Raw genomic sequence first — 20,063 nt, 5'->3', positions numbered from 1 at the left:
ACCCCTTCATATTTCACTAAATCATTCAGTCTGTGCAACGACTGGGATTTTCAACACAGCCAACACGCACTGGATTGGACACCGAGCCATGTGAGCATGACCAAGCTAAATTCAACATGTCACCTCAATTCATTATATACAACTATCTCCGTCATCAACGGCCAATGAAGACGTGACAAATCAAAGAGTTTGCAAAGATGCTCTCATTTTCACGGCATGTACACCGAATGAATTGGACACTAAATCAAAATTTTAGCAATCCAATATGCAATTTTGCGCTTTTACAAACTATTTAAGAATATTAAAATGAGGTGGTCGATGATGGATTTAAATAAGGAACATAAATAGTGATAAAATAACTCATTGCTTCATCTGTGCTGTGTGATGCGAGTATTGTGTCCCTAGGTCACTAAAGGTAAGCATGGTGCCCCCGCCCCACTTGTTTACTTCCCAGTAGGTCACTGAACCTCCCACAGGCAAAGCACCAGGCATCTAGCTATCTATAAAAAACGATGACAACATTTACAAGCATGCACTTAATAATAATGAATAAGGAAGGGAAGCATGGCCGGTGCCCTGAGGACACGGACCGTCTCTATGGCTGCACAGCATAATCACAGCAGAAAATAATTGAGGGACTGTGATGACAATGGAGACTTTGTGGCTTTTTCTGAGACATGTACACTTGACGCTAGTAATACACAGACAGTCCGAAGACAGCATGATTTCATCAAGCGCATGACTGGTACGTTAACCTCTGCAAGTGATGGAAGGGAGGGCGGGCCAATATTCCCATAGCTGCCTCCACACTCTGAGATGTTGCTCCTTTGATTGTGCATTTCGCTTATTTGTATTAAAAACAGCATAAACACGTCAGCTGGAAAATTGCACACTTGGCCTATGAAATAAACAGATGAAGATAAAAATAAACTTCAGAGGGAAAAGAGTTCTAATGTCACACTGCATGATAAGTGTTTCCGTCGTGGGAAACAAATGTAGGAGACTATTTATGGGAGTTCAACGGCAAAGAAAACAAGCCAACATGGACACCAGACTGTCTAAACTTACTTTGACATAGGCAGTGTAGCGCTGGCATGCGTCCTTGTTGATGTCCAATCTGAGCTGCTGGCTCTTTTGGCTGATCTGAGAGCCACTCTGAATGAAGTAGACACGTGAAGGCAGGTTCTTTTGTCTCTTATCCGCATCAGCCGTCAGGTTGTACAGCAACTCTAAACCAGATCACACATGCACGCATACAGTTAACTTTACTTCAGAATGGTACTGTAGAATGGAAGAAAGATTAACAGATTAACAAATGAGAGAAAATATTCCTTCAAAGTGCATCACTCACAGCCCACGGAAGTTTTGTGGAACCGAATTACGAAGTAAGCAGGCTCAGTGTCAAAGGAGCAGTAGGAACAAACCCAGGTTTTTGGAGGAGTGTTGATTTTATTTTGAAATTGTCATCTCCAAAGACTGAAGCTTAATCCAAAGGGGGCTTAAAAATGAGCTATTTTGGTTCTGAGATGACTGAAGCTGAACTTTGTGTCATGACGGAGCTGAAGGTGAGAAGATGATGACAAACGTTGTCAAAAGAAAAGCCATTCGCCAGCTGGTCGAGCAGACAGAATATGTTTTTATTGCACCCCTGCTGGTTCCGCCCCTGGCTTTCGTGATGGAGAAAATGAACAACTACTGTATTTTAAAGAGGGATCGCAAATCAAGTGTTCCTGGTGATTCTGAAAAAGCTATACATGAACCTCGTCATCCAAACTCGGTAGCGCGAATGAATCAACCTCAGTCTGTAGTAATTGCTTCACAGGGTGTTAGACTGGGAGGGGTGACCAACACACCCAGGTAAGATCAAACCCCTCTGTCCTGTTGGGGCACAGCCATGAGCTCACTCCCGGGGAGGGGACGGAAGGTTTCATTGTGGACGTCATTTAGAACATGGCGCTGCACTTTCCACGCGCTTTGCCAGACGACCAAACAGAAGGGCTTTATTTACAACAAGCTTATACGCAGTCATTATGCAACATGATTCTTACTCCCCAGGGGGGGTGGGAGTAGGGGTAGAGAGACCACACCCAAACACTGGAACAGGACAGTACCTCAGCATTCAACGCCGCCATAAGCCCTTGGTAAAACCTAAGCACACATACTCACTTCCTGTCCAGGCAAATTTTATCAAAATGATCCTTCTTTAAAAGTTTCCCTCTGTTTAAATGACCAGAAAAAGGTCAGAAAGCAAGAATTTACTTGAGCAATAGTACTAGTAAACGCCAAAAGGGATGATTTTGACATCACATGCTAAATTGAGAGCAGGCAGGGTGCAAAATGTTGATCTCAAGCTTCAACAACTCTGAAGCGCTTCAAGTAGCTGATATTAGTATTCTTTGTCAACAAATTTAGGGGAATATGAGGGAGATGGAGCATGAGAGAGGGAGAGAGAGAGGGAGAGAGAGAGCGAGAAAGAGAGAGAGAGAGAGAGAGAGAGAGAGAGAGAGAGAGAGAGAGAGAGAGAGAGAGAGAGAGAGAGAGAGAGAGAGAGAGAGAGAGAGAGAGAGAGAGAGAGAGAGAGAGAGAGAGAGAGAGAGAGAGAGAGAGAGAGAGAGAGAGAGAGAGAAAGAATCCTACCAATGCTATTTCATCCTCACCTATTTGTCCAGGAAGTTGTCTTCCATGGAAGCGCATGCAAACGGTAATGATGAAGCAGTTTATGTTCTGGACTTCGTGGCACTGAGGTACAGAAATGTTGATGGACACAGGTAAAAAAATGGAGACGTCCACTGTAATGACAGGGCGGGACCTTAATTGGAAAGAGATTAAGAGTGAGTCAAAGTTGAAAAAAAGACATTGCCTCTTTCCCTACATGGTAGTGAAGTGTAAGGATTCCTCACCTCAGTAGCACAACGCTATCTGTCATGAAAGCTCCAATCGTGACATCTGCAAGAATATTCCAGTGAACATAATATGTATGATATCATTCCACACACTTGCAACAGATTACCAAAGAACCATTGAGCCAGTCATTCCGGTTAAGGTTTGAATATGGACTGAGGAATCCTGTCAACAAAATGCCTCTGTCACGAGTCTTTCGTGAGACTCTTACAAGAGACTGACGGTCAGAACTTGTGACCTTTAAAATCAAATGTTAATGGTTATTTTTTTACTGGTTTTGAGGATTTCACATCATTTTATAGTAGTTGGGGAAAATTGAGCAAAAATCTGGTTTGATCCTACCTGTGTATCCATTCCCGTCCATGTCCACACTGCCAGATATTGCCTGTCCAAACATCTGGAGACCAGGGTTGACACCTCGCCCAGTTATTTTCTGTAACACAAGATAGTAACCCTTTCAAATACACATTGTTCACGCTAATGTGAGCACTGTGAGACTTCTACTTTGCTGTATGTGTTTGTTTTTCCCTAATAATAGATTTAAAAGCACTCAGGGTCCTTTGAAAAAACGTCAACATTTGGAGTGGCCTGTCCCCAAAATTTGCCTTTAACATCTCCTTACAAAACAAATGGCAGATCAAATTCAATTTTCACCCAATCCTAATTTATATATGCGTTTACATTCCTCTCTGCTGCTATTAAAAAAAAAAGAATAATAATAATAATAATCTTCTGGGGCCTTATAAAGGCTTATTGTAGTCTGTGGTTCACTAATAGTACACGCAAGTCACTACAATTTTTCTTGTATTCATGGTCTGGCCGATCGGCTGTCAAAGCCACTCGGCTTTTTGAGCCAGTTAGCTCATGCTGCAATCCGAAAAAACACAATTTTATCAATCCACTGCATTAACTGCCGAAACAAAATTGCATGTCCAATATGCCCTTCAGTATAATACATCTTCCTCATTTTCCTTTCGGCTTTCCCTTTCAGAGGTCGCCACAGTGAATCAATGTCCTCAATCTAACCCGGTTTTGTGCATCCTCTTCTCTCACACCGGCTACCTTCATGTCCTCTTTGACAACATCCATAAACCTCCTCTTAGGTCTTCCTCTCGGTCTCCTGCCTGGCAGTTCAAGGCTCAGCATCCTTTTTCCGATATAGTCACACTCTCTCTCCTCTGGACATGTTCAAACCATCTCAGTCTAGCCTCTCTGACTTTCTCTCCAAAGCCTTCAGTATAATACATATGCTTACAAAAACACGCCTTCATATTGACATAAAGCTAAGCAAGTCATGATCCAAGCCACGAGGAAATCGCTCCTAAAATGAAAACTGGCAGTTTAATCTACAAATTAAATATTACTGTGATACAGTACACCAATATCATCAGTGTGTGAAGATACAGTTGGAACAATTTGGGCTCTTCTGCGGTTACAGCTTAATAGTCAAAAATGGCTTGCGGAGTTACACAAGTGATTTTCAGCATGGAAATGCATTGTGGCTCATTATGGTCCAGCTCAGTTAAAAGCTTTGGAGAACTAACATTAATTCCATGAACCGCATTCTACTCACAATTCAAAATAGTTCCCAAGAGTGGTTATTTGACACACATGCATGGTGGCCATATGTTTTCAATTGAAAATCCTACACGCAGCTTTCATGATGCATGCATTCATGCATAGTAATGCCTTACCATGGAATATTTGCTGATGATTCCTGCGGCATCCCCGTGATAGATATAAACAGCTCCGCTATTGTCATCCTCTTTGGGAGCTCCTATGGCCACATCTGCAGGGCAATATAAGACAACGAAATGTAAGAACAGCGTTTGTGAAGCATTTAGGTTCTCGTGTTTGTTTTGGCTGCAAAATACAAATTACAGCCACAAGCTGTCAACTACTAAGAGGCAATGAAGTGTTGTTTGTGTCTATAAAAAGTAACATGACCTTATGAGGGATCGGAAATAAGACTAAAAAGCACAGGCAAAAGCAGTTAAATACCATGACCATATCCCATTTTCACAGAAAGAAACACATACAAGCCTTGATGTCGTTGAAGCACACCAAAAACGTCGAGTCGAGTCAAAAAGGGGATGGCGCAATCATTAACTCATCATGACTCAACAAGGCATTTATCCTCAAAAAAACTCTTATTGCTACATATGTTCCTTGAGACGAAATGGTAACTCTGTTAGTCAGTCGGTCTCTTTTTTGCCATCAAGAGGATTATAATGATAATGGGTTAGAACATGATTTATAATTGCTAGCGGTCATTTTCCACCCTCAAACAAAAACTGCTTGGATGCACGCCACAAGACTGATGAAACCAGGAAATTGTGTGACACGAGATGAGCACATACTAATAAAACGTCAGAATGGCAGTTTGAGCGATATTCATGCTAAGCGACTGAACAAAATCAACTCATCATGTTTACATGACAGTGGACAATGACCAAGAGTATTTATCGAACGTTTGTGAAATATTTCCTTGATTGCAGAACTAATGACATCTAAGGTCAATTTATATTTTACTCCCGACTCAAGAAAAAAAGTGGTTACTTCACATTAACTCATTCACTGCCATTCCTGCTGAATTTATTCGTGAATTGAAAATATGATGTGGAGCGCCATTCCCGAATTTGTTTGGGTTTTGGTTTTTCTTGTTGGGTGCCGCTGGTCATATCTCTGGAAATGTTTTTTCCTTCCACGCGGGCGCAGCATTTGCCTTTTGTACAGCCGCCCCAACTTGCACCCCATATTAGTCTGAGGTTTCTTATGCCGTATTGAATGTTCATGTAGTCCTAAAACTCAATATTCTCTGGACTGGACTTTGAGTAAAAATGAAGAAAACCCTGGCACTGGAGTAGACACATTGTTGCACACGTCTGGCAGTGAATGAGTTAATAGGGCTGTATAGTTTTCATCCGCATAACTTGGGAATGCTACCAACATTTACAAGACATTTACACACACAATACATTTACATGTATTTTGTTTTTCTACTTTCATTCCTTTCATAACTTTGCTGCTGTGAAATGTAAATTTCTCCACTGCGAGACTAATAAAGGCAAATCCAATCCAAGACATCAAAAATCTACTGAGCATCCGTTGGTTTTGTTTTGTAAGCATATTTTTGTTCAGTAGGCATATTTAACTGCACTATATGTGCCGTGTAGCAATTTCTTGATGGCCACTCGACCACCTGAGCCCAACTACCCCACGCTGGCCCTGAGGTCACTGAGTAAATGGACCATGATGTTATTACTTCTCACTGACCTTGGTAGCCATCGTCATCGATGTCTCCAATCGCGGAAATGTACTCTCCAAAGTGGGCGTTGTAAGCATTGTCCCCACTCAAAACGGCCTGCTCTTCCATCACTCCCTGAAAAAATACAGAGATACAGGCAGGCGGTGAGGAAAACGCACACAAAGAACTCATGGTGTTAAACGGAAGCTCATGGTGGAATCATGCAGAGCTTTGAAACATAATAACTTGTGTGTGGTGGTAGGGAAAATACAGCAAACTGAAGACTAAAATGAAAAATTAATTCCCACAAAAATAATGTGAAAGAATGCTGCTCGTTTGGAGCTAATTTCATCAGTGGACACTGTAGTATAACCGTGCCAAGGCACAACATCCCAACTTACATTGCCCTTGCTGAGGTACACAGATACACGGCCTTCATCCCGTAGCTGGCTGTGCATGGGTGCCCCCACCAGCAGGTCTGACAGGCCGTCTTTGTTCAGATCAACTGCACACAATGAGGAGCCAAAGTAAGAGCCCATCTGGAACCAAGCCGAGCCACAGAGCATTGGGTCAGATCACAGACATTTTTCTCCATCATTTCATCATTGACATGCAGACGGACTGATTGATTGATGGAGCGCTCCCTCGTAAAGGCACATAAAAATCAAAGGAGGAGTTCAACATAAGGTTGATGTCAAGGGAATATTTACTTGGTGAAAGTATATCTTTCATTTGATAACCTGCCACGTGTCATTAAAACTGTGGAATGAAAAATGATTGAAACAATATTTTTAAAAATGGGATATGAATCACTTTTGAAATGTAAAAAGTTATGAAATCGCCGAACATTTTTCAGTCATAGCATCATTTGCAGCCAAAACATTCTACAAATTAGTCGAATTTCACCGGGATTTTAATCATGATCAAGTACATCACAGGTGTCAAAGTCAAGGCCCGGTATGGTGTGATGTTGCGGGCCAAATCCGGCCCGCCACATCATCATCATCATTTTTTCGGCCCGTGAAAGCAAATCAAACTTGAGAAATTCCATGATGCTTGCTAAAATCGTAACCAAAATTTCATATTTTTGGATGTAAACCACAATAACAGTCATTATTCTTGACTTCAGATTTAAAAACAAGTTATTCATGAATTTGTTGTGCACTCTATATGTAATATGAGGAGGGGATTAAACATTCTAATGGCTTCCCCAAATTAATAACGGCCACGAGAAGAAACCATAACTACAATGTGGCCCGTGGCGAAAAATGACTTTAACACCCGTGGTGTACATTCAGAGAGCCATGAGTTACAATGGAGTGATTAGGCTGAGAGAAATCTCTTCACTTCCTTCTGTTCAAAATACAGTAAAGTCTCGTTATATCGATATCGGATATATCAATAGTCCCGGTTATATCGATACTATTTGTATGCACGCACGGGGAAAATTACATGCAAACAGGGTCGGATATATCGATAGTCCCGGTTATATCAATATTTTTTCGGACTCCCTTGAATATCGATATAACGAGACTTTACTGTAATAGCTACTTTGCTTCAATACAGAGCTAAATATTCCAGTATTAAATTGTCTCAACAGCATCACATTAATTCTTGGTGTGATTGTTGGCAGATGATAGCTTCTAAAACAGGACTGTCAGTGTGTGCATTTAAACCACAATAGAAGCCATACCATTTTCCCTGAGGCTTGAAAACTCTTCACCAAAGACACACCATCAATTTTGAAAATGTAAACCTGGAGGAGTTAAACAAAAAAAAACTTTATCAGGAGTGTGATCGGCACCAGTGTGTGAATCACGCCGAAAAATGTGGTGACTATACCTTCCCGCTGCTGTTGTGCTGGGGCGCCCCTGCCACAATGTCGATCACATTCGGTGAGGAGAAGTGTCCCGCGGTGACAGCATAGCCTGCGCGCACAGTTTGGTTGAGCCATTTTTGTTTGGTTGGACTTTCATATTTGACCCTCATTCATGTGAATAGCCTCTCACCAAGGTAGCTGTATCTATGAGAGTCAACATCATCTTTGTTTGGACTGTAGAAGGTGTCAGATGTCAGATTGTAAACCTTAATTGTCCCGGTCCAGTAGTATGACCCAGGGGCCCCCATCACCACCAGCTCCTGAAAATACACCCCCACCACATTCATTCAGATCCTTCTGTCCACAGAGACATGAATTACCTTTCGCTAGCACTGCTCGAGTTGAAAAACACCAGTGCCGCAGCATGAAATTTTGGTTAACCAAATGCCACAGCCGGTTGTATGCTATCTGCGGCAAAACCACCCAGCTGGAGGCCGAAAAGTGTGACGAGGAATGCCAAACCCATGCCGAACCCATGCAAAATTGACAGCTGTAGGATGGCTTCTTTAGTCACAGCTGAATGCTGTGACAGTTTGATGCAAATGGAGCCATGGTCTGGGAATGACAATTAAGTCTGACCATACATACAGTATGTACTTCCAATGTTTCTCTGACAGTCTCTCTCTATTTCTCTCTTTTTATTGAAATAGACTCCAACAGACTCCAACACGCAAACTTTCGACATACAAAAAAAAAAAAAAACATCCTGCTTTGTTGCGTCACCTGTGATACCACTCTATGGTAGATCACTCACACACACGCACGCACAGTCCCAGTCGTCAGTCACAGATGCCAAACATCTGGCGACCGGTGAGCCCGTGGATTTCGGGGTAGAAGAGGCCAAGATTTAACAGTTGGACATCTTTTTAAGGAATTCCATACATTCTTTCAAGAGTGGGGGCTTGTTGGTGGGGGGTTGGGGGGTGTTGGGGGGCACTCAATTGCCTAAACAGCTCAAGAGTGATCCTTTGTCGATTAAAGTGTTTGGGATTTAACTCATTTTAAAACCACACTCGGTACTCATTTGAAAAACTAAAAACGTTTTAGGAAAGCATTTGAGAGTTTTGTTGATGCTCTTAAAATACAGGCCCATGTTGTAGTCCTATATTTGTACTCACTAATAGGACCATTATATATATAATAGGTTGATTAAATAGGACAATTCACTACAGAGTGAATCGGGTGCACGTGTTGCAGAGTGTCACACTCTGCAAGGTGATGGTGGACCTCAAAAAAGCAGGCAGGAGGGAGGATTGGATTGGATTGGATTTGCCTTTATTAGTCTCACAGTGGAGAAATTTGGAGCAGTGTGTATTTGACAAATTGTATTAAATAAAGTCAGCAGGAACAAAAAAGGTCCAAAGTAGCAAACAAACACATCAATAAAACATGTCACGATGACACAAATGTGACAAGGTAAAACAAACAAAGACCCAACACTGAATGGTCATGCTGGGAGTCCTTTTAACTGTCACTGATTAAAAAGATTAACACCTAAGCAGCTGAAGGTGGGGCCCTACAGTACCACCCATTGGTTGTAAACCAAAACGTGACAAGGAGTCACGTTATGTCATTACCAGAGCCTCAATTTATCCTGATAATGCTTTTTCAATACATATCATTAAAGTTATTTAAAGTATGTTGAATGGTTCTTGCACTACATGTTCATCAATTTTAGAAAGCTACTTTGTATTCCATCACTTTGCACTTAAATGTTTACGCTCATCCCGAAGGCGAATTTCGAGTTTTCCATTAACCTGCCATGCATGTTATTGGAATGCGTGAAAAAAACGGAGCACTCGGAAAAAAAACCCACTCAGGCATGTGGAGAACATGCAAACTACACACAGGAATCAAACCCTGCACCTCCGCACTGTGAGGCAGACATCTGAACCACTCAACCGTGTGTCTAAATTGCATGAGATAAATTAAGTTGCCTAGTGTCATACACTAGGAGCTTCCTGGACCCCACACTCTGTGTGGGGTCCCGAAATGTAGGCAATTTAGGCAGAGCCGATCACTGTGTGGGCCACACAGTGATCGGCTCTGCCTAAATTGATTTTGACTGCAATTTGAAATTTGCTGCTTGTGAGCACCATCGGGAAAGAATTATATTGCAAATATATAGAAAGCCTAATGTCTCCTTTGGGTGTATGTTGAACATATACCTTACTTTTGCTGCACTACATTTCACAGAAATACAGGAATGGGACCTCATTTATTGCGCTCCCTTGGACTTCACTCAGGCTGCTAAAAAAATGGAGCGGTGTACAACACACTATTGTCCGGCCGTGGATGATGTCATCGGTCAATAGTGCATCCCCCCGTTATATTCAGGGGAAAAAAGAGGAAATGTGTTTTTTTTTAAATCGTTTTATCTCGGGGAAGCACCCCATGGGTGAAGAGAGTCCACTGCAGCCAAGGGAAACATAAGCCTGCTTTTAACCAGCAACATTAATGTGACATACTAGTTTATAAATTAGGATGTCACATTAATGTTGGATTTTCCACATCCTAATCAGATGTTGCTTACAAACATTAAAAATATATATTCTCATGTTGCCATAGAGTAAAGGAGTAAAAATAGACTCTTGCAATCTTCAAATAAAACGCCTGGGGCAGAGCAATTAGGGGAGGAGTCATAGTAAGTATACTGTACACGATGAAAAGATTAAATACACATCATTGGCTCATTGTATGTGTTAAGGAGATTAAGAAGACGAACAAGCACTGTTACTGACCTCTTTAAAAACTCCCGCTATCCCAGCTTGGCAGGAGCCGTGCTCCTCCCCATACTTCTGCTTATAATCTGGACACAAAAAAACAAACCACAAATTATTTCACTGTGTGCTTGATCCAACATTTACTGGATTTCTCTCTCTCTCTCTCTCTCTCTCTCTCTCTCTCTCTCTCTCTCTCTCTCTCTCTCTCTCTCTCTCTCTCTCTCTCTCTATGTCTTTCTCTCTCTCTATCTCTCTCTCTCTCGGCATTCCATATGGAGCTAGTCAAGGAGCTGGTCACATTCAAAAGGAATTTGGGGGAACAGAGCGCAGGCAGAAAGGAGCCGTGCAACATCCAACCAGACCGCTCACTTCGAGGGGGATGCTCTCAAGTTACAAAAAAAAGCTCAACTTGGATCAGCGTAAAATGCGCAGTAAGTTGAATGCAACACAAATCGTCAAGTCGACTGCTGCTGAGTTGGAGGGAAGCGGGCCCCCCAAAAACTTCACTGGTAGCTCAAACGCAGTCAATTTTTTTGTCTGAATAGAGGGTAAGAAATCTCCTTTGGGAATTGAGCAAACCAACAAGAATTTCAACTTCAGAAGTGTACTTTTCTTGGACTTGCGGAGGAGAGATCATACTTCACACTACCTGTTTTCAGAGGCTCAAAAGCAGACGTGATGGCTGCATGAACGCATGTGTCGTGACTAAAATGGACGCACATATTCACATTGCACAATATAAATACAGAGTAAATGCCTTTGGGTCCCTTATATGGGCATTGCATAACATAATCAAAATCTAAATACATAAAAATGAACATTATCATTAATTAACAGGAAACAAAATGGTCAAAAAGTGGTCCATCGAGGAAACGTTTTTTTCAGCCCCTGGCCCTATATCTCTAATGGACAGAGGTGGCGGTGCCAGGGTTACCAGCACAACTCTATTTCGCTGACGAAGCTCTTCGGATGAGCAGCAAAACGGCCGACACCTTCAAAGAAGTACAGATAATGGCTGAAGAAACATTTTCCTCGATGGACCACTCCTGTATGACCGAGAGCGTACACAGACGTCTAAAAGTGGTATAATTTGGAGGTCAAGCAAAAGTTAATCGAAGAAAAAAAATCCATCAAAATTTTAAACTGCAGCTAAACAGATGCTAATATGTGACTCACATGTCGCCAAAAGCATGTATTGTACAGATGATCCATTCCAGTCATAGCTGTGAGACACCACTTCGTGACAATATCTCCATGCAAAAACCTCCCTCTTTTCTATCTTGTATGTCTATTGGGTGTATTGACAGGGTGAGTGGTTTTACTGTATTTTAATCTTACAACAGAGTTGTTAAATTGCCTTTATACCACTAATGACAGTTCAGACAAATTAAGTGACTTCAAACATTGTCCGTACACTTAAAAAAGACAATCATGGCAACGGTTTCACCTGAAAAGAAATGATTCAATTGAAGTTCAAACAACTTCAAACAACCGACTGTGTTTGACTTTTGGATGTCCCTCTTCATTTGATCCGACTCTGCTTCATGCACAGAATGAGTCAAATGTTGGTGGGGGCTTACAGGCTTAGAAGCGTCTATTCAAAAAGCAAGGTTGGGGCTGCTACAATCACACAACAGAGATAACCTCTGAAAGGATGCCATGTCAAGTAGTCCACTGTACCTTCATAACATGGGATGAGGGGCTGCGTCCTGCCCCGGAGGTTCGGCGGGATGATGGAGCAGTAGCCATGCGGGAGGATATGCTCTGAGTCATAGTAGACATTTTTCCAGCGGTGGGCACATGCCTACAGGACATAAAAACATAACTTTTATTCTTTTAAATTGTGTTCGGAAAGCTAGTGACCTGGACGGCAAGATGCTCTTGCGCTGGGCTAGAGTTAGTGGCTCTCAAAAGGATGTGGAACCTGGCAGGGTGCATTGCCCTTATGGCAGGGGTCTCAAACTCAATTGACCCGAGGGCCGCTGGAGGCAGAGTCTGGGTGAGGCTGGGCCGCATCAGGATTTCCACAGGAAAATCACAGATAAAACATTCCAATGTTCTCACAATCTTTATTTTTAACACACAAAAAGATAATTAAATGAATAAATGGAAAAATGAATAAAAAATAAATTAACCAGTCATAAATAAATAAAATAATTATACTGATCATAAGGCAGATACAGACGACTGAAAAAAAAACACAGGAAAACTAATTATTTTAATAAAGTTTCAAATGTCTGTATTCACAGTTCTTTAACCTTTAACTTTCTTCACATAAAGAAAATATTGAACATGAACTGTCCTAAACATGGCATCTCTTGCCTACACACAGGTTTCATTCATATCAATCATGCGGGCCGCACTAACATTAATCTTTCATATCAAGGCGGGCCGCAAAATATTCTTTCAGGGGCTGCAGTTGGCCCGCGGGCTGTGAGTTTGAGACACTTGCCTTATGCCGTTAAACATGCAGAGTGGAATAATTATATGTAATTTAAGGACTACAAAAAGTTAAAGCAACAAAAATCAGAACTTAAAATAACATCAAAATCATTTGGGTGCTACACTGGTTTAACAAAGGCAGAATAGTGACTCCTTCACTGTTTTAATGTGCCTGCATCAGTTATTTTCGCGATCAACGTGACTGGGCAGCCAAGGCCTTCTCTGCTGATTTCAACACTATCAGAAGCACAGACAAGTTAAATTCTAACATTTGCTCCGTGAAACTACATTGTTTTCTTATAATTACATCATTTTGTAGAGTTTATTTCGGTGCCACTCTTTCTAGTATGTTTACTGGGATAAAGATCTTTTTTATCCAGCGAGATTTTACTCTCTCTGTCAACCTCAAAATCAACCTCATTTGTCAACTGGTCAGGGTTGCATGCAGTCAAAATTCCCTGCTTATCGATGGAGGCCATAAAGGTTGAGTATATTAACTCATTCACTGCCATTCACAAATTTATTTGGGAATTGAAAATATTACGTTAAATGCCATTCCTGAATTTGTTCGGGTTTTGTTTTTTCTTGTCGGGGTGCCGATAAAGCACTGATAAGACTTCTGGCAATGTTTTTCCCTTACACGAGGGGGAAGCATTTCCTTTTTTCCATATTAGCGCTTTGTTGCAGCATCAGCTCTTGTTAAAGCGCTATATGTACATATTGCATTGTATTTTGGACAGCCGCCCTCATTTCAAGATCATATAACTCCAGACCCATATAATTTAGGTATTAGGTATTCATGAATGAAGAGAGTTTGAGGTTTATAGTGCTGTATTGAATGTTTATGTAGACACAAATCTCAATATTCTGTGGGTCCTGGAATTCAAGTGACAATGACAAAAACCCTGGCACTGGAGTGGACACATTTTTGCACATGACTGGCAGTGAATTAGCGAAAAGATGTTGCCAATATTATCGGTGTATTTTTTTGTTCAACTTCCGATAAGCATCCAAGATTTTTCTGTTGTATTTCTCCATCATTTGGATAACAAATTGAGATCGGACCAAGCCCAGGTGACTTTTGCTGAAGGAAGAAAACCATTTTCACTCACATTAACCTCCATAGATAATTGCAGTCTTCAATAAACTTCGTTGAATCATATACTTACTTATGTGGCAATAGAATAACCTGAAAATATGCATTGTCAATGGCTTATTGTCATATTCTTGTTTTGAAAGAAACATCTGCCAAGCAGCCGGTTACCCCCTGAAGTGTTGCAACATGAGCTCATTCAGATGACGAAAAGAAAAAAAAGGTAAAAAAAAAAGGCTTTAGAGCAGTTTACATGTCGGTTCTTTTATCATGAACCTATCGAGACAGCCTCAACGCATTGCAGCCAAAGGTTGCGCAACTTCTCACTCACATTCTTGAAACAGGAGTCAGGGGTAATAGGCTGATGCAAAGTCATTCCAGAAGATTCCACCACTTTGTATAAAACATATATCCGTACAGGTTGACTAGGCGCCAAGAAGGACCCAGAAATCCTCAGAGGGAGAGAAAGATTCCGATAATTTTTCCTCCATTCCTAATTTTTGAGCCGGCGAGTATTGAAATTTAATTGGGAGTGACTCATGATGATTCTAGAACTTGATTTCGCCCGGTTGGACTGACTGGTGTTACTCTTACCACCCATTATAAGAGGGGCTTTGAGGTTAATAAAGGGCCACCAAAAAGGGGATGAAGCCTACACAAACCTGCATATCTACCTTGTGAGCCTACAAGAAGGCACAAAATATTTTCTTTAGACAGTCCTCATTCCATTAAACACAAATCTACATGGCACACGGCTGGTTTGACGTGATGTTAGTCATTTTGCAGATGAGTGAAATCCAACGGACCTTCAGCTGCACCGCTGTAGGAGTACTCATTGTAAATCTTGATCGTGGTTATTAAAGTGATCCTTTTTAAAAATCCACAATTCAAATGGTTTGATGCTCTCTGCACACAATTTTAGGATTCAATGAATGAATGAATGTAACTTTCTGCCTCTTGATTTTTACTTTGCAAGGCACATCTGCAAGACAGTCGATCTGCCAAAGGTGTAACAGGTCTGCGCCGATATGGAAATCAGCACCCGCCATGCACAAATGCACTCTCCAAAAATAGAGCTCATCCAACCATCCCAGAAAGTAAGGTTTAGACCTTGAGTAAAGACTAAGAAAGTAGGGTAGTTGACTATGCTTGTCCCTTGCTAAAATCTGAGAAAAAACACAATTCCTGTAAAAACAAAGTATGCAGAATAGGTAACCCTGCTTTAAAAGTTACCAAGGTATAAATCTCAGTTTTATTATTCAAATTTCTCACAAAGTTGAAGCTCAGATGGAAAATAATATTTTCTGCTAATGATCCAAACTACGATATGACCCCTTTGTGCACAGTAAACAAGCCTATGTACTGCCAATTAAAAAAAGTGTGTTCCTTGTCTACAAAACATGAGACTCTGCCCTCGTGTTCTTTTTGTTTAATTTATTTTTAACTTAATTTGGTGTTTTATTTCTCCTTTTTAAAAACATCTTTAGACATTTAGTTGAAAAGCCAAAAGATTATGTGAAATAATGCTCCCTCAAAACCATTACAAAAATGCTAAAAAACAATCAGAGCTTCAAGAGTTAACCCATCAAAACACTCCTGATTTCCACGTTTTTGTCTATAGTGTTTTTTTCTGAACTGTCTTCTGTTTCCAAGTCAAGCCCCGACTGAGTAACCCCCTGCCCACCCAACCCGCTCCTTGTCAAAGCATTGCTTTGTCTTTTCATTGGATAAGGAACTCGCTCCTACAGCTATACGGCATCTGATTAAAAAGTCTCTTAGAATAACTTGAATTATGAATTGCTATATAGATGACATTGAAATGACCTAAAAACAAGTCATGTCAGAAAGCAACTGCTGCCTTAGTGAGAGAGAATACCAATAAGTGATACGAAACCACACAGAAGGACTATTTTTTTGAAACACTAATGCTGCCGTAAACAGGCTCGGTTCTCATTAATCAACTCACCAGTACTCTGCCGTCGGCTCTGTTCTGACGCGCCAGGCTTACTCCCATCCACTCGTCATCTCTGTCCCCTTGGCACGTCTTCCCACATGACTCTCTGGGCCTGTTTCCTGATGGACAATGAGAGCAGTTTGCAGACGTCATGACATCAGGACAAAGGGAGGTTTGCAGAAAAAAATGTTGTCCGGTCTTGTCAGACTTTTGGGGCTTGTCCTGTCAGCTTGGCAAAAAATATTCGGACACTTAAAAAACAAGGACATTGTTTAATGTGGTCACTAGGTTACTGCACAAGTGCAAGACAAGTATTTTACGCTCCAAAAGTAGTACAATTAAAGTTCAACCAAGGATTTTATGATAAATAGCACAAACAAAATCTAACTAGGGGCTAAAAATCATCATTGAATCGAATATCACAGTAAATATCTTGTCTTGTGTGTTTTGTGGCTTTTTTTGTGGTCCTACGGAAGGCGATCTATCAGTGGTTAAAAACAAAACAGGAAATGGAGCTTTTGATGATCAATGACTGGCTGCTCAGTACAAAACAAGCAATACAATTAAGGAAATACATATTACATTCTAAGACTAACTTTACCGAACAGATGCTCAGAAAAATAGCGTGACGATAAGCATAAAAGCTCATGACCACAAGACTAGGTTAATTTGAGAATTCATTCATTTTCCTCCCTTCACCTTTTTTAAATGATAGAAAGGCTTCCTTAAATCAGCTCAGATAACATGAATAACGATGTTGCGAGAGTGGCAGACCTCCCGATAACAAATTAATTCAATATATTTCTGATGAGTAAAACTGTTTTGAAGTCCCAAAACAAATTGAAAGTCAATCTGCATCCCAGAATACTCTGTGTTTGACTTTGGAGGCTCAGTTGTAATGTGATAAAATTAATACGGGATGTCACATTTTGACAGTTTGATGACTAAAATGATGAAGTTGATGCTTCCTGGGAATCAGCCCGTGATTTGATTGTATCAAAGCTATGAATGGACTCTGGTGTTCTCCACAACAAGACCAGAAAATGACGGTGAACCGAGGATAGTAGAAGTTCAGCTTTTTTGCCCTGCAGGGAAATATTAGCCGGGGGAATACATCATATTTATCCAGGCAAGTAGAGAGAACACCACTGCACACAGAAGCCTCTTGTTTCATTTGAATCTTGCAAGTTATGGTCTTAAATGAAAAGACTAGTAAATTGCTGTATTATTTTGATAAAAAGGAACAGATGTTGATGGGAGTTTATGTAGATTTTGTAACACAGTGTGAGTAGAGGAGTTTTCTTATGTGAGGGCATGTCACAGCTTAACACATGACTATGACTGACCTCTTCCCAAATCCATCTCTGTGCAGCGGCGCTCCGGGTTACTGTGGACTCTGCACTTGAACAGAGCACCAGGAGCGCGCACGGAGCTACTGTAGGTTGAGTTGGCCCTTGGAGCCCCGACGATGACCCTGAACAAATCAAGGGAAAGGATGCAGAGTGGTCGGTCGTTACACAGACACAAAAAAATATTATTGAGTATCCCTCAAGTGTCTTTTACATTCGCCATGTTTCGAGTTTAACATGTGTTAATGGTTCATCAATACAGTTACATGTCTGTATTGACGCGTCTGAATTTGAGATGTTGAAATAAACGAGCAAAACATCATCAGTGCCGTCAAATTAGACTTACCAGCGTGTGTTGTCATGATAGTGCTCCAGCACAGAGTAGCCAAAAAAACTAGAATTGGGTCCACGGAAGATCAACGGATGTTCCAAGTCTATATTGTATGACAAAACTACAGAAAAAGAGAGGCACACGTGTAAAATTGTTTGTACTCCCGTTTTTTGTCTTCGACGAGAAGCCATTCCTTTTTTGCGTACACTGCGCAATTACGCACTACTGTCCAAATGGATGGTAAAAAAATCAAGAAAAGTCGCTCGTACGCGAGTCAAAAAGTTCCCAAAATAATGTGGAGCGCCGTTCCAACTCTATTGTTGCTCGTAGGTTGTAATGGCATGAAGAAAAGCTTCGCGAAGAAAAGTTAATGGTCCACAGAATAACAGTGCGTCAGCTTCTCTCCATTCTGAGTCCGTCTGATAAAGTTGCCGGAGTTGGCAGTCAGTCCAACCAGGAGATAAACGCTGTCACCGAACATCAAATTCACGTGAACCAATAGAGGCGGAACAGGAAGTATCGAATAATTTTAACAAATTAAAAGTATTCTGTAAAATTGACGAGAGGAGCTGTTTCGCAAAGCCTTACTTCGAAAGGGCAAACCGAGCAAGTGGACCGTCGAGAAGCAAAAACACTTGGGGTCACACGTGAACATTGGAGGCGCGGCGATTTTTTTTTCGCACAGCGTTGGGGGCACAATGCCGCCCTCTAACGATTATAATTCGACGGTGAGTGCAGGTCCGACTTCAGGCACCAATTAAACCTTCCTTGGAGGATCTACGAATGGGGGGAAACAATTTACAAAATTGTATTAATCAACAAAATGTATGGCCTGGGATTTGTTTTCGTTTTTCTTATTTTTTAATCAAAAGTTCTGTACTAGGGCGGCCCGGTAGTCGAGTGGTTAGCACACCGGCTTCACAGTGCAGAGGTCACCGGTCCGCGTCCCGGTCCGGCCTCCCTGTGTGGAGTTTGCATGTTCTCCCTGGACCCGCGTGGGTTTTCTCCGGGTCCTCCGGTTTCCTCCCATACTCCAAAAACATGCATGCTCTTCAATTGCTGCTGTGGACTGCAAATTTCCCCATTGCGGGACGAATAAAGGTATTCTGATTCTGATTCTGATGGCAGGCAGATTGACCACTCCAAATTGTCCCTAGGTGTGAGTGTGAGAGTGACTGTTGTATGTCTTTGTGTGCCCTGCGATTGGCTGGCAACCAATTGAGGGTGTCCCCCGCCTCGTGCCCGAAGACAGCTGAGATAGGCTCCAGCAACCCCCGCGACCCTAATGAGGAATAAGCGGTACGGAAAATGAGATGAGATGAGAAGTTCTGTACTATATTGCCTCATTAAAAATATGTGAAATACTTTGCTACTTCCGGTTTGAGCGAACGCTGGCGCGTGTGGCCGCCGCTGCTCACCCACAGAAAAAATATCCTGTGACTGTAAAGTGTCCATTAGAGTTTTCAAAGGCGCTTATAAATGATATATATTATTATTATTATTATAAATACCTCGAATGTTAATACACATAATGTAGACAGTCATAGTCTGGAGGAAGGGAAAAGACGAAAGAAAAAGAAGATAGTCTGTAGGTTCTGCGTGTGCGTGCATGTGTATTCAGATACAGTATTTGGTTTATTTTCCAAAGAGTAGGCCCGAGGTTTTTTTCTAACAAACTATTTCGAATGCAGAGACTACAACAGAGCACAACGATGCAACATAGTTTGGTTGTTGTTATAACTTAACCCTCCTGTTGTCCTCAACACCCGGTGTCCTTTGGGTCACAATGACCCATCTTCAGTAAACTCCCCAAATAAGCAGCATCATTGAATTTTTAAACTCAAATTTAAATTTGCTTGAAGAAACAAATTGTCCTTCACCACAGTATGTGATATAGTTCATTTTGACCTGAATACCATCTTTGTACTTTTTTGTACAGCTTCATTGGAAACTTGAATGAAAACTAAATTTGCATTTTTCTATAGTTGGGGACAATCAATGAAAAGTCATACAATTTCAAGTTAAAAAGAGATAATTTAGAGTGTTTTGGGCATTGTTAACACAGTCTCAGGTCATTTTGACCTAAAGGAAACTACTGTAACATAACATACAGTATATCCAGCCCAACTACAAAATGTGTTGAA

The 20,063-nt window shown here is 41.2% G+C and overlaps 1 protein-coding gene and 1 long non-coding RNA gene across 5 annotated transcripts in view; one reads left to right on the top strand and one right to left on the bottom strand.

Annotated features, from left to right (window-relative positions):
- The window catches only part of LOC148889457 (uncharacterized), a 25,216-nt gene extending 7,659 nt beyond the window's left edge, over positions 1-17,557 (top strand). For 2 of the 3 annotated variants that reach the window (XR_016116882.1, XR_016116884.1), the window contains 3 exons: positions 11,033-11,181; positions 14,432-14,508; positions 15,262-15,825. This is a non-coding gene — a long non-coding RNA (uncharacterized LOC148889457). Of the gene's footprint in view, positions 1-11,032; positions 11,182-14,431; positions 14,509-15,261; positions 15,826-16,287 lie in introns of those variants that run through there. The other variant, XR_016116883.1, reaches the window with a different exon arrangement.
- The window catches only part of itga9 (integrin, alpha 9), a 48,400-nt gene extending 29,879 nt beyond the window's left edge, over positions 1-18,521 (bottom strand). For both annotated transcript variants that reach the window (XM_089011951.1, XM_089011952.1), the window contains exons 1-15: positions 17,935-18,521; positions 17,586-17,713; positions 16,252-16,358; positions 12,431-12,554; positions 10,769-10,836; positions 8,158-8,287; positions 7,991-8,076; positions 7,842-7,904; positions 6,550-6,687; positions 6,178-6,283; positions 4,596-4,690; positions 3,244-3,334; positions 2,901-2,946; positions 2,658-2,809; positions 1,069-1,229 (exon numbers count right to left, since the gene is read on the bottom strand). In XM_089011951.1, coding sequence (XP_088868077.1) covers positions 1,069-1,229; positions 2,658-2,809; positions 2,901-2,946; positions 3,244-3,334; positions 4,596-4,690; positions 6,178-6,283; positions 6,550-6,687; positions 7,842-7,904; positions 7,991-8,076; positions 8,158-8,287; positions 10,769-10,836; positions 12,431-12,554; positions 16,252-16,358; positions 17,586-17,713; positions 17,935-18,110 — 1,671 coding nt within the window. In that variant the 5' untranslated portion in view covers positions 18,111-18,521. The remainder of the gene's footprint in view (positions 1-1,068; positions 1,230-2,657; positions 2,810-2,900; positions 2,947-3,243; positions 3,335-4,595; positions 4,691-6,177; positions 6,284-6,549; positions 6,688-7,841; positions 7,905-7,990; positions 8,077-8,157; positions 8,288-10,768; positions 10,837-12,430; positions 12,555-16,251; positions 16,359-17,585; positions 17,714-17,934) is intronic.
- Between the last annotated feature and the right edge of the window lie 1,542 nt (positions 18,522-20,063).

The sequence above is a fragment of the Hippocampus bargibanti genome, linkage group LG13 (genome assembly GCF_051943395.1).
Source record: "Hippocampus bargibanti isolate YZ-2025 linkage group LG13, ASM5194339v1, whole genome shotgun sequence".
NCBI classification, from domain to species: Eukaryota; Metazoa; Chordata; class Actinopteri; order Syngnathiformes; family Syngnathidae; genus Hippocampus; species Hippocampus bargibanti.
This window is presented reverse-complemented; position numbering and strand designations above follow the sequence as displayed.